Here is an 18,001-nt window from a genome sequence, read left to right as displayed (position 1 = left end):
TAATGTTTTTTTGGGGGATATTGCTCAAGTATTTAATGGAGTAAACATAAAAAAATATACATTCATTTTTTTACATACATTTTTTATGTATTTCTATAGGGCCAACAATTCTGCAAAATTCAGATTTTTTTGCATTCACAAAACTTGCATTTTTCTTATTGCTTTTTGTAATATTAAAGAACAAAAAATCACACAGCGCTGATTGTTCAGTGTGACGATACAGTTTATAATCTTAATCAGCCAAACGTTTAGATTTGTTAATCCAAGAGAAATACACTGTTATCTTTGTGTTGACTTGTAAACCATCTGTGTATTTCTGTGGTTGGTCAAGAAGGACATACTATATGTATAAAACTGAATGTTGACTTCTCTTCGTTTGAAAACAATGATGTTTGTTAATATGCTAATGACATATTGTACTAAAAGCCAGATGATGTTGATTTAAAGAGCCCCCTCTTATACCAACTATGTAAATTGACTAAATGCACAAACAATGAGACCTGAGACCTGTGGAATGACATTATCCCTAACCCTTGACCTGTGGATGCTTATTTAAAAAAAGACAGGCTTCTGTAGCAGGGAGACTTGAAACAGAAAATCAAGGAGAAGCAAAAGATCAGACAGATTTGTCAGAACATTAGCATGGAAGCATGGCTTTAACCAAAGAGACACAGATTTGGATTCTACATGATTCCGGCCTAAGGGTATATGGCCCTGACTGGAAAGATACGGATCTGCTCCATTGACCATCAGAGAGCCCATGGATACTTTTGGTGGGACCAGGTTGGTACGATGAAGTCACCTGGCCCCATGGATATGTTGTTTGGGGTTGCCAGGTGGGACACTCCGGTCGCCTGGAACCCATGGAGACATTCGGAGAAGCCAGATTGGGACCAGCTGGTCATCTGGGCCCATGAAAACTCTTGGGAGAGCCTAGGGTGGGACCTTCGGGTCTCCTGGCCTTGTACTTCAATGGACTGTCAGCTTCCTAAGCTTGCCACTACCTTCTCTCTGTGGGGGCCCACCAGAAGTGGGGTGCCACTGGTAGAGGTAGTTGGCCCTAGAAGTCCCAAAGTCGCAGCTGTTCTATCCCAGGCGGGCCAGATAAAGGGTGAGACTGTGTAATGTTGTACCATTTTGGGTATTTTGCTGGGACTGTTCTATGTGTTTATTGTCCATTTGGTGGTTCAATATAATATTGTCACACTGATTTACCCTAACCCTGTGTTGTCTGAGTAGTATTACGCCTACGGAAGACCCCGTGTCTTCACATTCAGTTTGATAGACTTTGACTTTTCCCGTATGTACACAAGTCTCATCACCACTGTCATTTTTAAGAGTGGGCGGAGCTTTTAGGGGAGGGGCATGACAAAGCTCTGCCAACAGTCATCATAATTTACAACACAAAAGTGACGTAAATTACGACAGAATTGTACTAGGTCACTGGAGTAAGTTTGCCATAATGTATGCCACTTGTGACTGTCAGCTGCGTTCCATCACGGGCCCGCCCCTCTCCGCAAAGCTCCTCACACACTTCAAAATGGTAGTGCTGAGACTTGTGTACATATGGGAAGAGTCGATTTCCATCAAAACTGAACAATCAGGGCTATGTGTAACTTTTTATATTCCGAAAAGCAATAATAAAAATGCAAAAACCCTTCCCCATGGAGCCCACACACGAAACATTACCCTTCCCCGCACAGCCCCCCAGCATCCAGTCGCTCATGACTGCCATTATCCCCTTCCCCATGCATCCCCATACAAGGAACATCAGCCCCCTTCCTCACACAGTTCTCCAGCATTCAGCATCATCCTCTTCCTTGAATAGCCCCCCAGCATGCAGCGTCATTATCATCAGCCCCTACCCCACACATCCCAAAAGCCGACTGGATGCTGGGGGGCTGTGCAGGGAAGGGTAATGTTTCTTGTGTGGGCTCCATGGGAAAGGGTTTTTGCATTTGCCTATGGGCGTGGAGAGGGGGTGAATATTCATGCCCTTTAATAGTGGGCACACGCGATCGCCCAGCAGCTGCAGGAGCCGCGCTGCCGATACACTGTGTGCCGCTATTAAGGAGCATGAATATTCAGTGCTCCCCACGCCTTTTGGAGGAAAAAAGTGCGTCTTATAGTCTGAAAAATATGGTACATAACAATGTAAAATATTCAATGCACTGCAAGACAGTCACTGGTAATGTACTAAAGGCGAGATATGTTTCACTGAGGTTATTAGCTTCAGTAATAAGAACCTGGAAGTTTGCTCCAGCATGTTATGTCCCAAGATGGGTTAATCGGCCATGACAGAGTCAGGTGTATTGTGAACAGCTAAAGAGTTGAGCATGCAGGCTGTTCACCATATCTCCACCCTCAGGTGTGGCCCAGGAGGTAAAAGTTTCTAGACTTACTGATTGTTCTGTGTGCTATGAAAGTAAGCTGACCTATAGAGCTGTGCTCTTGCTAAGGAGAGCTGAACCCTTTTTGCTGAGAGGGCGAACACCACAGTTATACAAACTGTAATGAGTGCTCTTTTTTTTTTTTTTTGCCAACAAGTCTGAATACGGCTATTTATCTGTTGAACTAGTTTATGAGGCATGTTTTAATAAATCAGCTGAAGATTTAAATGAAAACATTCCTTCGATTACCTCGTTAAGCAGCGGAGTGAGTCGATCTACCACAGCACATAGAATATTGCTATTTATTTGCTTATTACATGAAAGATATTAGTAACTGCATATATTTTTATTTGTAATTATGTAATTTCAATTCTGTACTTTTTGGACTATAACATGCTCTTTATCTTAAGACCCACCCCAGATTTAGACAATAAAAAAATAAGAAAAACATTTTTTCTACTAACTACACCAGGAGCTGAGGTGTCATAAAAGTTTAAAGTGGAGGGGGTCAATGTGAAGGGAATATATAATCAATTAGGGATAGAATAACAGCAGTAGAGTTATATTTAGTTGACTAAAGAGTGAAACTGGCCATATTGTAGCATCAACGTCTCTGCCCCTTGCTAGGCAGAGACGCCGTCCCTCTTACCTCCCCGCTCCTGGTGCAGCGTCCTCCAGCGCTCCTCTCCCCGCTGTTACCGGCGCGCGCTCCTTCCCCGGCAGTGTGCTTAGGGCGCGTGCGCGCTCACCCTCTCTTAAAGGGACCGCGCGCGCCGTCCTAAGGAGTCCCCGGCCAACTGCCGGAGGACCACCCATATATAAGGCACCTCCTCCAAAATGGAGGTGCCCGAGCAAAGTTGTTTGCACTGTGTCTGATCTTTGCTTCAGCCCTCAGGTCCCGCTGCTAGCCTGACTCCTGCCTAGCCTGCTCACCTGGAGCGCCCACCTGTTACCTGCCTTGGCTGTCAGTCCGCTCACCTGGGAGCACCCGCCTGTTATCTGCTGTGTCCGTCAGACCGCTCACCTGGGAGCGCCCACCAGTTACCTACTGAGTCCGTCAAACCGCTCACCTGGGAGCACCCGCCTGTTTCCTGCCTGCCTGGAGACCCTGCCGTCACTTGCTGTGACCACCTTCCTGGTAAACCTAAAGACTGCTACTTGCCCTGCTTTCTCGAACTGTGACCACCTGTCAGCTACCAGAGACTTCCGCCTGCTTGCCGTGTCCATCCGCCATACCGGTCAGTCCCAGCCATCTGACCCGTGGGAGCCACCTGCTCTCTTACAAGGTCGTCCCAAGAGTAGCACCTGGTCCCTCAGCCCGGATCCTCCCTGGTCACGGTGTCGTTAGCTGCCGTACGACCAGGGTCGGTTCAGGTGGATACTTAGTCACGCCCCTCTGGGTCCCTCCTTGCACCTCGGCACAGAGGTTCCACCACCCGGACACGTAACACATATCAGTATTGCAAACACAAACGGGCTTTTTCTGGGGATGACAAACATAACACCTCAGCTCCTGGACCCTTAGCTTCAAAGCAAAACACATGGTCTGAAATTAGTCAGTATATTTCCTATTCACTGTACAGAGGAGTTGGGGGGGGGCACAGGATATTTAAAATGCAAGGCTCTTAGCTCACCATCCAGTCGAACAGCAATTTTTAAATAGTACGATCAGGTGATCCTGGAAATATGAGCCTATGGTCAGGACTATAAGAAGCTGGGTGGCGCAAAAGAAGTTGTTCACATGTGGGGCTGCCTGGGAAGCTGGTGTGATCTAAAACTCATTTCTCCTTCCCTTAAGGAAACAGATGGAAACGTTTAGGTATTTCTGTTATTTCTCCCTTTTTACTTTATAACTGTTTTTGCATATTTGTGTGTCGTTTTATTTTTACCTTTTTATATCTTTTATTGTAAGCAATGTATATTTTTATATTAAAGGTTAAAATCTTTAATAAGTTTGATCTTTGTATGCACTAAAGAATCCATAGTCTTTCAGAGAGTGTGTGACCTTTTGATTGTCTGACAGTAGCATATCTTGGGGACTCGTCATCACCCCATGTATTTGATGAGTGGTGGTAAGGTGTTAAGAAATCGGGGTGTGCTGAATGTGTTGGGGTGTGATTTATGCTTACTTTATAGCTTAAAACGGAGATTGAGAGCTGGATTGAGTGAGAGATGAATTAACCCTTGCAAGCACACTCCATATCACATGCTGAGAAGTGTGTACGTGACAGTCAATATCACTAATTGTAATGCACTGGGGTGGAGTAGGGAAGTAATAAATTTATTGTTAGTGTTTCTCTGCACCATGTGTTATACAGTCATATGAAAAAGTTTGGGCACCCCTATTAATCTTAAGCTTAATGTTTAATAAAAATTGGTGTTTTTGCAACAGCTATTTCAGTTTGATATATGTAATAACTGTTGGACACAGCAATGTTTCTGCCTTGAAATGAGGTTTATTGTACTAACAGAAAATGTGCAATCTGCATTCAAACAAAATTTGACAGGTGCATAAGTATGGGCACCTCACCAGAAAAGTGACATTAATATTTAGTAGATCCTCCTTTTGCAAAAATAACAGCCTCTAGTCGCTTCCTGTAGCTTTTAATGAGTTCCTGGATCCTGGATGAAGGTATTTTTGACCATTCCTCTTTACAAAACAATTCCAGTTCAGTTAAGTTTGATGGTCACCGAGCATGGACAGCCCTCTTCAAATGATCCCACAGATGTTCAATGATATTCACGTCTGGGGACTGGGATGGCCATGCCAGAACATTGTAATTGTTCCTCTGCATGAATGCCTGAGTAGATTTGGAGCGGTGTTTTGGATCATTGTCTTGCTGAAAGATCCATCCCCTGCGTAACTTCAACTTTATCACTGATTCTTGAACATTATTATCAAGAATCTGCTGATACTGAGTGGAATCCATGCGTCCCTCAACTTTAACAAGATTCCCAGTTCCGGCATTGGCCACACAGCCCCAAAGCATGATGGAACCTCCACCAAATTTTACTGTGGGTAGCAAGTGTTTTTCTTGGAATGCTGTGTTTTTTTGCCACCATGCATAACGCCTTTTGTATGACCAAACAACTCAATCTTGGTTTCATCAGTCCACAGGACCTTCTTCCAAAAAGAAATTGGCTTCTCCAAATGTGCTTTTGCATACCTCAGCCGACTGTTTGTGGCGTGCTTGCAGAAACGGCTTCTTTCGCATCACTCTCCCATACAGCTTCTCCTTGTGCAAAGTGCGTTGTATAGTTGACCGATGCGCAGTGACACCATCTGCAGCAAGTTGATGCTGCAGCTCTCTGGAGGTGGTCTGAGGATTGTCCTTGACTGATCTCACCATTCTTCTTCTCTGCCTTTATGATGTTTTTCTTGGCCTGCCACTTCTGGCCTTAACAAGAACTGTCCCTGTGTTCTTCCATTTCCTTACTATGTTCCTCACAGTGGAAACTGACAGGTTAAATCTCTGAGACAGCTTTTTGTATCCTTCCCCGGAACAACTATGTTGAATAATCTTTGTTTTCAGATCATTTGACAGTTGTTTTGAGGAGCCCATGATGCCACTCTTCAGAGGAGATTCAAACATGAGAACAACTTGCAAGTGGCCACTTTAAGTAGCTTTTCTCATGATTGCATACAACTGGCTATGAAGTTCAAATCTCAATGAGGTTACAAAACCAAAAAAAGTGCTTTAGTAAGTCAGTAAAAAGTAGGTAGGAGTATTTAAAACAAGAAAATGATAAGGGTGCCCATACTTATGCACCTGTCAAATTTTGTTTGAATGCAGATTGCACATTTTCTGTTAGTACAATAAGCCTCATTTCAAGGCAGAAACATTACTGTGTCCAACAGTTATTACATATATCAAACTGAAATAGCTGTTGCAAAAACACCAATTTTTATTAAACATTAAGCTTAAGATTAATAGGGGTGCCCAAACTTTTTCATATGACTGTATTTACATATAACATCACAGCAGGGACATTAATGACCACTCTGCAGAACACATATATACACACAATACTGCTGGACACTGCACATTTACATACACACAGCTCTATTTTTTCTTATGCATTGCTTATATAGAGCAATTATATTCTGCAGCACTTTACAGACATCATTGCTGTCCCCAATGGGGCTCACAATCCAAATTCCATAGCTCTTCGTATTGTGGGAGGAAATCAGTTCTCAAGGATTTATTCAAAGATGTGGTTTTGAGTCAACGTTTCAAAGTGTCAAGCACTTCTTCAGGAAATGACCACAAGGCTCCTCCCCGTGTGAGCTCCCTGGTGTCTAACAAGCGATGATTTATATATAAAACATATTCCACATTCTGAACATGAATACGGCTTCTCCCCTGTGTGTGTGTGAGTTCTCTGGTGTTTAACAAGGTTTGATTTCGATCTAAAACATTTCTCACATTCAGAACATGAAAAAGGCTTCTCCCCTGTGTGAGTTCTCTGGTGTATAACAAGATGTGATTTCCCTTCAAAACATTTTCCACATTCTGAACATGAATACGGCTTCTCCCCTGTGTGTGTGTGAGTTCTCTGGTGTTTAACAAGGTTTGATTTCGCTCCAAAACATTTCCCACATTCAGAACATGAAAAAGGCTTCTCCCCTATGTGAGTTCTCTGGTGACTAACAAGATGTGATTTCCGTATAAAACATTTTCCACATTCTGAACATGAAAAAGGCCTTTCCCCTGTGTGAGTTCTCTGATGTATAAGAAGATATGATCTATGAGCAAAACATTTTCCACATTCTGAACATGAAATAGGCTTCTCCCCTGTGTGAGTTCTCTGATGTATAGCAAGATGTGATTTCCCTGCAAAACTTTTTCCACATTCTGAACATGAGTATGACTTCTCCACTGTGTGAGTTCTGTGATGTGTAAGAAGAGTTGATTTCTGTCCAAAGCATTTTCCACATTCTGAACATGAAAATGGCCTCTCCCCTGTGTGAGTTCTCTGATGCATAACAAGATGTGATTTCCCTACAAAACATTTTCCACATTCTGAACATGAATATGGCTTCTCTCCTGTGTGAGTTCTGTGATGTATAACAAGATGTGATTTGTGTCCAAAGCATTTTCCACATTCTGAACATGAATATGGCTTCTCCCCACCAGTGTGAATTCTCTGATGCCTAAGAAAATCTGATTCCTGGTTAAAATATCTCCCACATTTGGAACAAGAAAATGTCTTCTCCTCTGTGTGAATTTTTTGATATGTAACAAAACACGTTTCGAGAGGAAAACTATTTCCATATTCTGAATGCGTAATTGGCTTCTTTGGTTGAAGAGCAGTTTGTTTTGTAATGCCTCTTTTCTGACTTTTATTTTTCTTCGTAGTCTGTAATGAATCAGAAGATAGGACTTGTTTCATAGGATCAGATGATAGATCTTTGCCGTGTAGGGATGATAGGATATCTGGAGTAATGACATTCACTTCAAATATATCCTGTGTGATCTCAAGGGCATCAGATATAAAAAGTGAAGATGTCAGTTGTTCCTCTGATCTCCTTGTACAGTCATCTGCCAAAAATAAAACAAATTATTATTTTTGAATAAAATATTCTTAAATTGTATTTTTGAACATTTCTACTCAAAATCTCCATAGAAATGGGAAGTTATGTAGCAAAATTGAATTATTCACTAAGACAATGACAGTTCACAGTCTACTAGAAGACGTCAATGCATGAACCAGTGGAGTGTGGTGTTCAACTGTTTGTTCATTCTGCCTCCAAAATATTAGAATAAAAAGCCACCAAAAAATATTGTTAATTGTTATGTAGGTGGAAATGATACTAATAAAACCTTCTAGTCATCCTGCAAAAAACAAGCCCCAACTCAGGTGTCAAAATAGTCACTACTCCTATAGATGTTTATAATTTACAAAATTGAGTAACTTTATGGGGTTTTCTTCTGCTCTGGTTTTCAGTCATTCTACAACATTGGAGCTTCTACAAATGGTGTGTCATATCTCCTCTGAGATCTGCTCCTGCGGTGTCTGCTTCTCTCACCAGCGGCCGCCATCATTCATTCTGCAGGTGGCGTTGGTGATGAAGGAGACATTGTAACCGGAAGATCTGGGCAGCACAGGCTCTGTCCAGCCACTATCATCCAGTCTGGCAGTATGGGTGTATGTGCTGTCCAGCTGGAGTAATCTGCTGCCCGCTTCAGGTAATTGGAAAGTACCACACCCTACTAAAACTCAAAGCACATTGCTGCAAGGTGCCAAGTACAGCCTTGTTCTTCTCTGGTTCAGTTCTGTGCATTTGATCTTCTTGTGAGTCTGGGCCTTTACGGTCTACTCGTGTCTTCTGATTTTGTTTTTTCTGTGCCTACCTGGTTCTATCTAAAATCTAGACCTCTCAAAGTAATTTCAAAAGTAAGAGGCTAGTCTCTCATTATATGGGAACATACAGGACCTGTATAACCTCGAGTAGGCGGTAAGGGTATTATTAAAAAGTGTGAAGAGAAACCACAGATGTCACCCAGCAACTCCTGATTTATTAACTCTTTTGCGCCAAAGCCTGTTTTTGCCTTCGTGACCACGCATTTTTACAATTCTGACCAGTGTCACTTTATGAGGTAATAACTCTGGGACTCTTCAACGTAACACAGTGATTCTGAGTGTTTTTTTTTCGTGAAATATTTTACTTCCCTCCCCATTTATTTCTCTTGACAAGAATCCAGACTTCTGAAGCATCCGTCTGGACCAAGAACTCCTTTGTGAAGTCCGGTGCAACCAAGACTGGCTGTTTACACAGGGCTAGCTTCAACTCCAGGAAAGCCAGCTCCAAGTCCACTTGGCCATCAACTACTCTATGCCCTTAACGTCGGTCAGGGGTGCGGCTATCATTGTGAAATTTGGGATAAACTGCTGATAGTATCCCACAATTCCTAAAAAAAGACTTAACCATGGGTCCAACTAGACCCATGGCAATGCGGTCAAACCAAACCTCTATAATCGGTAACGGCACTAAGGGACTCCGGAAGTGAGAGACTGGGGCGGTTAGCTGGCAAGTGGGACAGGAGCTACAATAGTTCGAAATGTCTTGGTGACATCTGGGCCAGTAGAACCTAAGAAGGATTCGCTCTTTGGTCTTGTCTACACCCAGATGACCACCCAAGACATGGGAATGGGCCATTTCTAACACCCTACGCCTATAGGGTCCTGATACCACCAGTTGCTCCAATACCTTCCCCCCAGCTTAGTCACCCAATATACCAAATCCCCATCTACTACAAAGTATGGAAACCTAGTGTCGGCCCCCAGCTCTTGAGCAACTCCTTTTAAAATGGTGACATTATCAAGCGCCTCTTTGAATGTATGGTCCGTTAGTTGAGCAGTCCCAAAGTTCCTCCCGGAAGCCCCTAACTCAGGGATGTCGCCCCCATAGGTCGCTGTCTTGTTCTCATCGCCATCATGCACACACTGGGGTAATTCACCTGCTTCCAACAATTTTTTTTGTGAACCTGTTATCTGAGTAAATTGGCACCCCACCTTTTCGCCATAAGTCCCAGAGTAAGGTAAAGTCCCGCCCTAATATAACTGAATGTATTAGCAGTATTACCCCTTCTATACATGTCCTAGCACTTACAGGTGTGCATAGGAGGAGCGATCATGGTCGGAGGAGCGATCATGGTCGAAGGAGTGGCGGCGAGACGACGGGGAGCAGCAGCAGAAGGGAGTGGAGGCATACAAGATGGCGCAGGCTCCTCTGCAACAGGTACCAGAACAGGGAAGTTAGTGGCTGCAGGCACAACACTGAGGCTGGCTGGCTTTGTTAGAGTTCCAGACACAGGAGCCATCACTGGCAATGAGGCACAGACACAAATCATTGAGGTGTCTAATTGTTTTTCTGCACTCTCAGAGCAATTCAATAACACTGATGAAAATGACTCAGAAAGTTCCTGTGCCCTGCAGCCTCAGCCAGAAATCACTGCTTCCCACCAATAATACAGATCAGCACATTAATGAGCCTACAATAAAGGATGTGTTTAAGGCTGTAACAGTATGGATCTGCTTTAGCCTCACTTAACAGTCAGAAGGGAGAGATTTAAGAGGAACTTTCTTTTATGAGGCAAGGGCTACAAAAGGTTAATGACCGCACTACAGCTGCAGAGGGCAAAATCAGTGATCTGGAGGATAAACAGCCTCAGATAACCCGGGATAGCCAGAGACATGACCAATGTCTCTGGCTATTAGCTAAAACAGATGATTTGGAGAACAGACACAGGAGAAATAATATGAGTGATTGGTGTCCCTGGAAAAACTGAGAGCAATAATCCGAATGAGTACTTTGAGATATGGTTACGTTCTTTGTTTGGGACCGATTGCCTGTCTGCCCTCTTTGCTGTGGAAACAGCACACAGGGTGCCAACCCGGCCACTGCCACCAGGGGCTCCTCCATGTCCAGTATTAAAGCTGCTGCACTACAAAGACAGAGATGCCATCCTTAAGGCTGCCGGTGTTAAAGGGGACATCTCCATTAACGGCCAAAGAATTTCCTTTTTTCCGGATTACTTCATTGAAGTTTCAAAACGTGGGGTGCAGTTTCTTGATGTAAAACAAAGGCTGCGTAGTCTGCAAACCTCATACTCCATGATTTACCCTGCGAAACTTAAGAGTGACAGCTTTGGGAAAGACTTTCTTTTTTGAACATCATAAAGACACACTCTGTTGGATTGATCTGAATGAGCAGAGGATTCGTCAAAATCAGTAACTTTGAACCTGGATAATTAAAGATACATTGGGCACGGAAAGTATTCAGACCCCTTTAAATTTTTCACTCTGTTTCATTGCAGCCATTTGGTAAATTCTAAAAAGTTAATTTTATTTTCTCATTAAAGTACACTCTACACCCCATCTTGACTGAAAAAAACAGAAATGTAAACATTTTTGCAAATTTATTAAAAAGAAAACCTGAAATATTACATGGTCATGTATGGTCTGATATCTCTCAGGGGGTGACAGATTCCATTTAAAGAGAGCGGCGGTTATGGAGCATATCCGGGATCACCTGCCTGCAGTGGTGTGTCTGCAGGAAACGCACTTTGGGAAAAACAGTGTTGTGGGCATGAAATATTCATGGATAGGCCACAGCTTCCACTCTACCTTCTCCACATATTCTAGGTGGGTTAGCATCCTATTACATAGGACTATCCCTTTTGAATTAATTGATTCCAAGATAGATGGAGAAGGCAGATTTGGGGGCATCCACTGTAAAATATATATAAAAGAAATTCTACTTGTGGCAGTCTATGTTCCTCCTCCATATAACAACATTACTTTGAAAATATTGCTGCACTAATGAATAAGATACCGGGAGTTCCAGTCCTTTGCATGGGAGATTTCAATAATGCTGTTCATCCATATTGAGATAGATATAAATCAGACACTGCTACAAAAACTGCCCCAATAACTACGTTTGGAGAAATACTATCAGAACTATCATTAGTGGACATATGGCATCTCAAATATCCTAACACTAGACAATTTTCTTGCTATTCTAGGACACATAAAACATTATCGCGTATTGATATGGTATTGGGCACAGAACATATTTCCCCCTTGGTAAGAACAGTGGAATATTTACCCAGAGCGCTATCAGATCACTCACCCTTGCTGACTACTCTGTTTTTTATCCAGGCCGCTGGATTCTCTGACTATGTGGGCCATGAATCCCTTCTGGCTTCAAATGATAGATATTCCGCTGATCACATCTACAGGTGAATCTCACTAAATTAGAATATCATCAAAAAATTTATTTATTTCAGTTCTTCAATACAAAAAGTGAAACTCATACATTATATTGAGTCATTACAAACAGAGTGATCTATTTCAAGTGTTTATTTCTGTTAATGTTGATGATTATGGATTACAGACAATGAAAACACAAAAGTCATTATCTCAGTAAATTAGAATACTTTATAACAACAGCTTGAAAAATGTTTTTAAAATCTGAAATGTTGGCCTACTGAAATGTATGTTCAGTAAATGCACTCAATACTTGGTCGGGGCTCCTTTTGCATCAATTACTGCATCAATGCAGCGTGGCATGGAGGCGATCAGCCTGTGGCACTGCTGAGGTGTTATGGAAGCCCAGGTTGCTTTGATAGCAGCCTTCAGCTCATCTGTATTGTTGGGTCAAGCAGCTTGGATTGTGGCCTCTCCACTCTTCCTCCAAACTCTGGGATCTTGATTTCCAAATGAAATGCAAAATTTAGTTTGCACTTACTTAGTGTCAATGACTGCCTTTTGGACATCTGACAAGTCAGCAGTCTTCCCTATGATTGTGGAGCCTACGGAAATAGACTAAGGGACCTTTTTAAACGCTTAGGAAGTCTTTGCAGGTGTTTTTTTGATAATGACTTTTGTGTTTTCATCAACATGAACAGAAAAACTCTTGAAATAGATCACTCTGTTTGTAATGACTCTATATAATATATGAGTTTCACTTTTTGTATTGAAGAATTGAAATAAATTAACTTTTTGATGATATTCTAATTTAGTGAGATGCACCTGTACCTTAGAACATTATTTTAAGGAAAGCGACAAACGAGTGTCGCAAAATACATTATGGGCCGCCATGAAAGCGTGCTTACGAGGAGACTTAATACAGGCCATTAACAGATCCTAAACTAAGACAAAACAGTTCGAGGAGTTTTTATGGGATAGAGTTAGATCTACAGAAGAGAAATTTGTACTAACCGGTGTAAAAGAGGACCTGATGGAGTGGGGAGAGGCACAAGAAACGTAAACCACACATATCAAGGAAAAAGCTAAAAATAAACGCATGTTTGCCCAGACACACTTCTTTGAGGAGGGGGAGAAGGCAGGACACTTACTGGCCGTGATAGCAAGTGCCCAGATGGGGAGTTCTTTTATTGGTGCTTTGAAGGACAGGGAAGGAGTGGTAGTAAACCAGACTGACCAGATCTCAAACACTCTGCTAGAGTTTTATAAAGATCTATATGCATCCAAATTGCAATTTAATAGGGAACAGATCTTATCCTACTTGAGGGAAATCAAACTACCGACATTCAGCGGTAAAGATCAAGAATTCTTAAATAGACTACAGCTGGAGGAGTTACAAATGGCAGTAGCCTCTATGGCTAAAAATAAATCGCCAGGACTAGACGGGCTTCCCACAGAAATATACAACCCCTGGCAAAAATTTTGGAATCACTGGGCTTGGAGGTTGTTCATTCAGTTGTTTAATGTTGTTGAAAAAAAGCAGATCACAGAAATGGCACAAAACGAAAGTCATTTCAAATGGCAACTTTAGGGCTTTAAGAAACACTAAAAGAAATCAAGATTAAAAATGTGGTACTCAGTAACGGTAATTTTTTTCAGACCAAGCAGAGAGAAAAAATTATGGAATCGATCAATTCTGAGGAAAAAATTATGGAATCATGAAAAAAAAACACACAAAAGAACACTCCAATACATCGCTAGTATTTTGTTGCACCACCTCTGGCTTTAATAACAGCTTGCAGTCTCTGAGGTATGGACTTAATGAGTGACAAACAGTACTCGTCATCAATCTGGTTCCAACTTTCTCTGATTGCTGTTGCCAGATCAGCTTTGCAGGTTGGAGCCTTGTCATGGACCATTTTCTTCAACTTCCACCAAAGATTTTCAATTGGATTGAGATCCGGACTATTTGCAGGCCATGGCATTGACCTTATGTGTCTTCTTTCAAGGAATGTTTTCACAGTTTTTGCTCTATGGCAGGATGCATTGTCATCTTGAAAAATGATGTCATCATCCCCAAACATCCTTTCAATTGATGAGATAAGAAAACTGTCCAAAATATCAATGTAAACTTGGGCATTTATTGAAGATGTAATGACAGCCATCTCCTCAGTGCCTTTACCTGACATGCAGCCCCATATCATCAATGACGGTGGAAATTTGCATGTTTTCTTCATGCAGTCATCTTTATAAATCTCATTGGAACGGCACCAAACAAAAGTTCCAGCATCATCACCTTGCCCAATGCAGATTCGCGATTCATCACTGAATATGACTTTCATCCAGTCATCCACAGTCCACGATTGCTTTTCCTTAGCCCATTGTAACCTTGTTTTTTTCTGTTTAGGTGTTAATGATAGCTTATGTTTAGCTTTTCTGTATGTAAATCCCATTTCCTTTAGGCGGTTTCTTACAGTTCGGTCACAGACATTGACTCCAGTTTCCTCCCATTCATTCCTCATTTGTTTTGTTGTGCATTTCCTGTTTTGGAGACATATTGCTTTAAGTTTCCGGTCTTGACGCTTTGATATCTTCCTTGGTCTACCGGTATGTTTGCCTTTAACAACCTTCCCATGTTGTTTGTATTTGGTCCAGATTTTAGACACAGCTGACTGTGAACAACCAACATCTTTTGCAACATTACGTGATGATTTACCTTCTTTTAAGAGTTTGATAATCCTCTCCTTTGTTTCAATTGACATCTCTCGTGTTGGAGCCATGATTCATGTCAGTCCATTTGGTGCAACAGCTCTCCAAGATGTGATCACTCCTTTTTAGATGCAGACTAACGAGCAGATCTAATTTGATGCAGGTGTTAGTTTTGGAAATGAAAATTTACAGGATGATTCCATAATTTTTTCCTCAGAATTGAGTGATTCCATAATTTTTTCCCACTGCTTGGTCTGAAAAAAAATTACCCTTACTGAATACCACATTTTTAATCTTGATTTCTTTTAATGTTTCTTAAAGCCCTAAAGTTGCCATTTGAAATTACTTTAGTTTTGTGCCATGTCTGTGATCTGCTTTTTTTCAACAACATTAAACAACTGAATGAACATCCTCCGAGCCCGGTGATTCCATAATTTTTGCCAGGGGTTGTATAAGAAATGTGGAAATATTCTATTTCCCAACGTACTGGCTACCTTTGAGGAGGTGGTGGGGGGGGGAACCCTACCCCATTTAATGCAAGAGGCAGTGATAGTAGTCATACCTAAGCCAGGTAAAGACCCTTTAATCCCTGACTCATACAGGCCCATATCTTTATTGTCAACTGATGTTAAAATTATTGAGAAGGTTCTGGCGTCTAGATTGAATACAGTAATTTCTACAGTTCTCCATGCTGACCAGTCAGGCTTCATGCCTGCTAGAGCCATAGCTGTTAATATCCGGAGATTGTTTCTTAATCTTCAATTGCCGGTGGATGGTGATGGGGACAGGGCTTTGTGTACTCTTGACGCCGCTAAGGCGTTCGATTCTGTTGAGTGGGAATATTTATTATTTATGGGCGGTGTTGGAAAAGTTTGGTGTAGGACCTAGTTTTATTTCATGGGTTAAATTGCTGTATGGTAGGCCGATGGCTAGAAAATGGGTAAATGGACACCTCTCCCCGGCTTTTGGACTGAGTAGAGGTACGCGGCAGGGGTGCCCATTGTCCCCCCCTGCTCTTTGCACTGGTCATTGAACCCCTGGCATCGGTTATCAGGAAGCATCCAGGAATAGTTGGGTTTTGTGGAGGGAATAGTGAAGAGAAGGTCACGTTATACGCTGACGACACTATTATTACTGGCTAAAACTTCTGAGTCCCTTCCTATAGCAATGGAAACGATAGAAACATTTGGAAAATACTCTTGTCTGAAGATAAACTGGAGCAAATCAGTCATACTTCCATTGGATAATACAGATAAGAATGCTTCCCACCACATTAACTCGGGTTTACAAGTGGTATCAGAGTTTAAATATTTAGGCAGCAATATATCGGCAAAAATAAATTATCATGATAAGTTGAATCTTGATCCAGTCTTAATTAAATTTAGAGGTAAACTAGGCGCCTGGTCTAAGTTACCGTTGTCGGTTGTGGGCCTTGCTAACCTGGTCAAAATGATCTGGATGCCACAATTGCTGCAGCCTTGCAGCGCTGGTGTCCTGGGTTCAAATCCCACCAAGGACAACATCTGTATGGTATCCCCGTGTTTGTGCGGGTTTCTTCTGGGTTCTTCGGTTTCCTCCCACATGCCAAAGACATACTGATAGGGAATTTAGATTGTAAGCCCCAGTTGGGACAGTGCTGATAATGTCTGTAAAGCGCTGTGGAATTAATGGCACTATATAAGGGAGTAAAATAAAATAAATAAAATGTCCTACACAACTCCCCAATATGAATAAATCGGAGATTTTTCTTTAAAGTCATTCAGGAGTTTAGAAAATTAATATGGGGAAAACAGACTCTGAATATTAAACTGGAAACATTGCAAAGAAACAAAACAATTGGAGGGCTTGCGGTTCCTAACCCATGGGTATATTATGTGGCATCTCAGCTTCAACATATTCGGAGATGGGATGACCCTGGGGGAGGGGGAGCTCAGCGTATGTTGCTACAGCATTATTTCCAATCAGATAAACTCTATGAGTTATTGAAGGCGCATAAGTTTGGGACACTTGGAGGCAAAATTTGGGGGACTGTGAAAAAATTACAAGGAATAGAAGGTGTATCGCAATTTACCGTATATTCCGGCGTATAAGACGACCTGGTGTATAAGACGACCCCCCTACTTTCCTGTTAAAATATAGAGTTTAGGATATATTTGACACGCCCCCTGGGCCATATTCTTTAGGGGGAATATCCGGAGCCGGATCAGATGGGAGTTGTAGTCTTCCGAGTGGCTGTGACCCGGTCCGTGCCCAGGGTGTCAAACTGAGTTGTATGTGGCAGTCCTACAGATGTTGCTAAGTTCTTAATGTCGACTACGCCACCCGTTGTGTTGCGGTCACTGTGGCCGCCGCTGCAGCAGGGTCCGCTGAGGCTGATGGTGTAGGTGCAGCTTTGATGATATAACCCCCAACGGGTGGGGTATAGCCTCAGGGGGATCAGGTGCAGAGGATGGGGGTTGTGGTGATGCAGTGTAGACGGCAATCAGAGACAGAGTCGGGTTATGCAGTTTAGGATGTTTACTCACTGCTGATGTTCTGGTCACTCCAGCTTCGAGTGACCTCCCGAGCCGTGCTGCGTCCACCAGGTTCTGGATCCAGCCAACCCCCAAATAAGTCCGGAGCGTGACCCTGAGCTCTCCTTCTGTCCGTTCTCTGGCCGTCCCCACTATTGATCCACCCAGGTCCAGCTCCCTCGGGCCTTCTATTGGGAGACCCTTGGCCTCGGGTTCCCTGACCCTCCACGTGGTATGCCTTCGTGGTGGATGTGGTGGGTGACCGTGACAAACGCTGCCCACGGTCTCCGGTCTCTGGCTGGGGTGTGTTTTTGCCCCCACCAGCTTGGGTTCCGGTACCCTGTGCCGACTCTTCACCCGGGGATTTAAGTTGGGTTCTTGGAGTCCTTTTCTGCTGTTTCCCCCTCTGGGTCTCTCTCTCTCTTCTCCTCTCTCACTCTGGGTCTTTCTTCTCCTCTGCTCGCTGACTTCCTCTCTGCAACTGACCCTGTTCTTAGTTGGTGCCCACCTTATATACACCCTCTATGTGTGAGCTCAGGTGACCAGCACCCAATGAGCTCCTATCTTTACCCAGGCTGCTCCCCCTATCTGCCCCTACACTACTTGGGATGTACCACCCCCCTCCCACTCCAGCCAGGAACAGACTCGGTCGTACCTGCACATTTCTAAGTGGGA

At 42.8% G+C, this 18,001-nt stretch overlaps 1 protein-coding gene across 1 annotated transcript in view; it reads right to left on the bottom strand.

Annotated features, from left to right (window-relative positions):
- Nucleotides 1-6,437: 6,437 nt before the first annotated feature.
- LOC141271815 (uncharacterized) overlaps nucleotides 6,438-18,001 on the bottom strand; it is a 105,017-nt gene continuing 93,453 nt past the window's right edge. Inside the window, exon 14 of the mRNA XM_073681989.1 lies at nucleotides 6,438-7,933. Coding sequence (XP_073538090.1) covers nucleotides 6,645-7,933 — 1,289 coding nt within the window. The 3' untranslated portion in view covers nucleotides 6,438-6,644. The remainder of the gene's footprint in view (nucleotides 7,934-18,001) is intronic.

Source organism: Phyllobates terribilis, unplaced genomic scaffold, assembly GCF_046119375.1.
Source record: "Phyllobates terribilis strain yellow unplaced genomic scaffold, ASM4611937v1 Scaffold_5__5_contigs__length_657084704, whole genome shotgun sequence".
NCBI lineage: Eukaryota > Metazoa > Chordata > Amphibia > Anura > Dendrobatidae > Phyllobates > Phyllobates terribilis.
The sequence above is the reverse complement of the archived record's forward strand: the minus strand, read 5'-3'. Positions and strand labels throughout refer to the sequence as shown.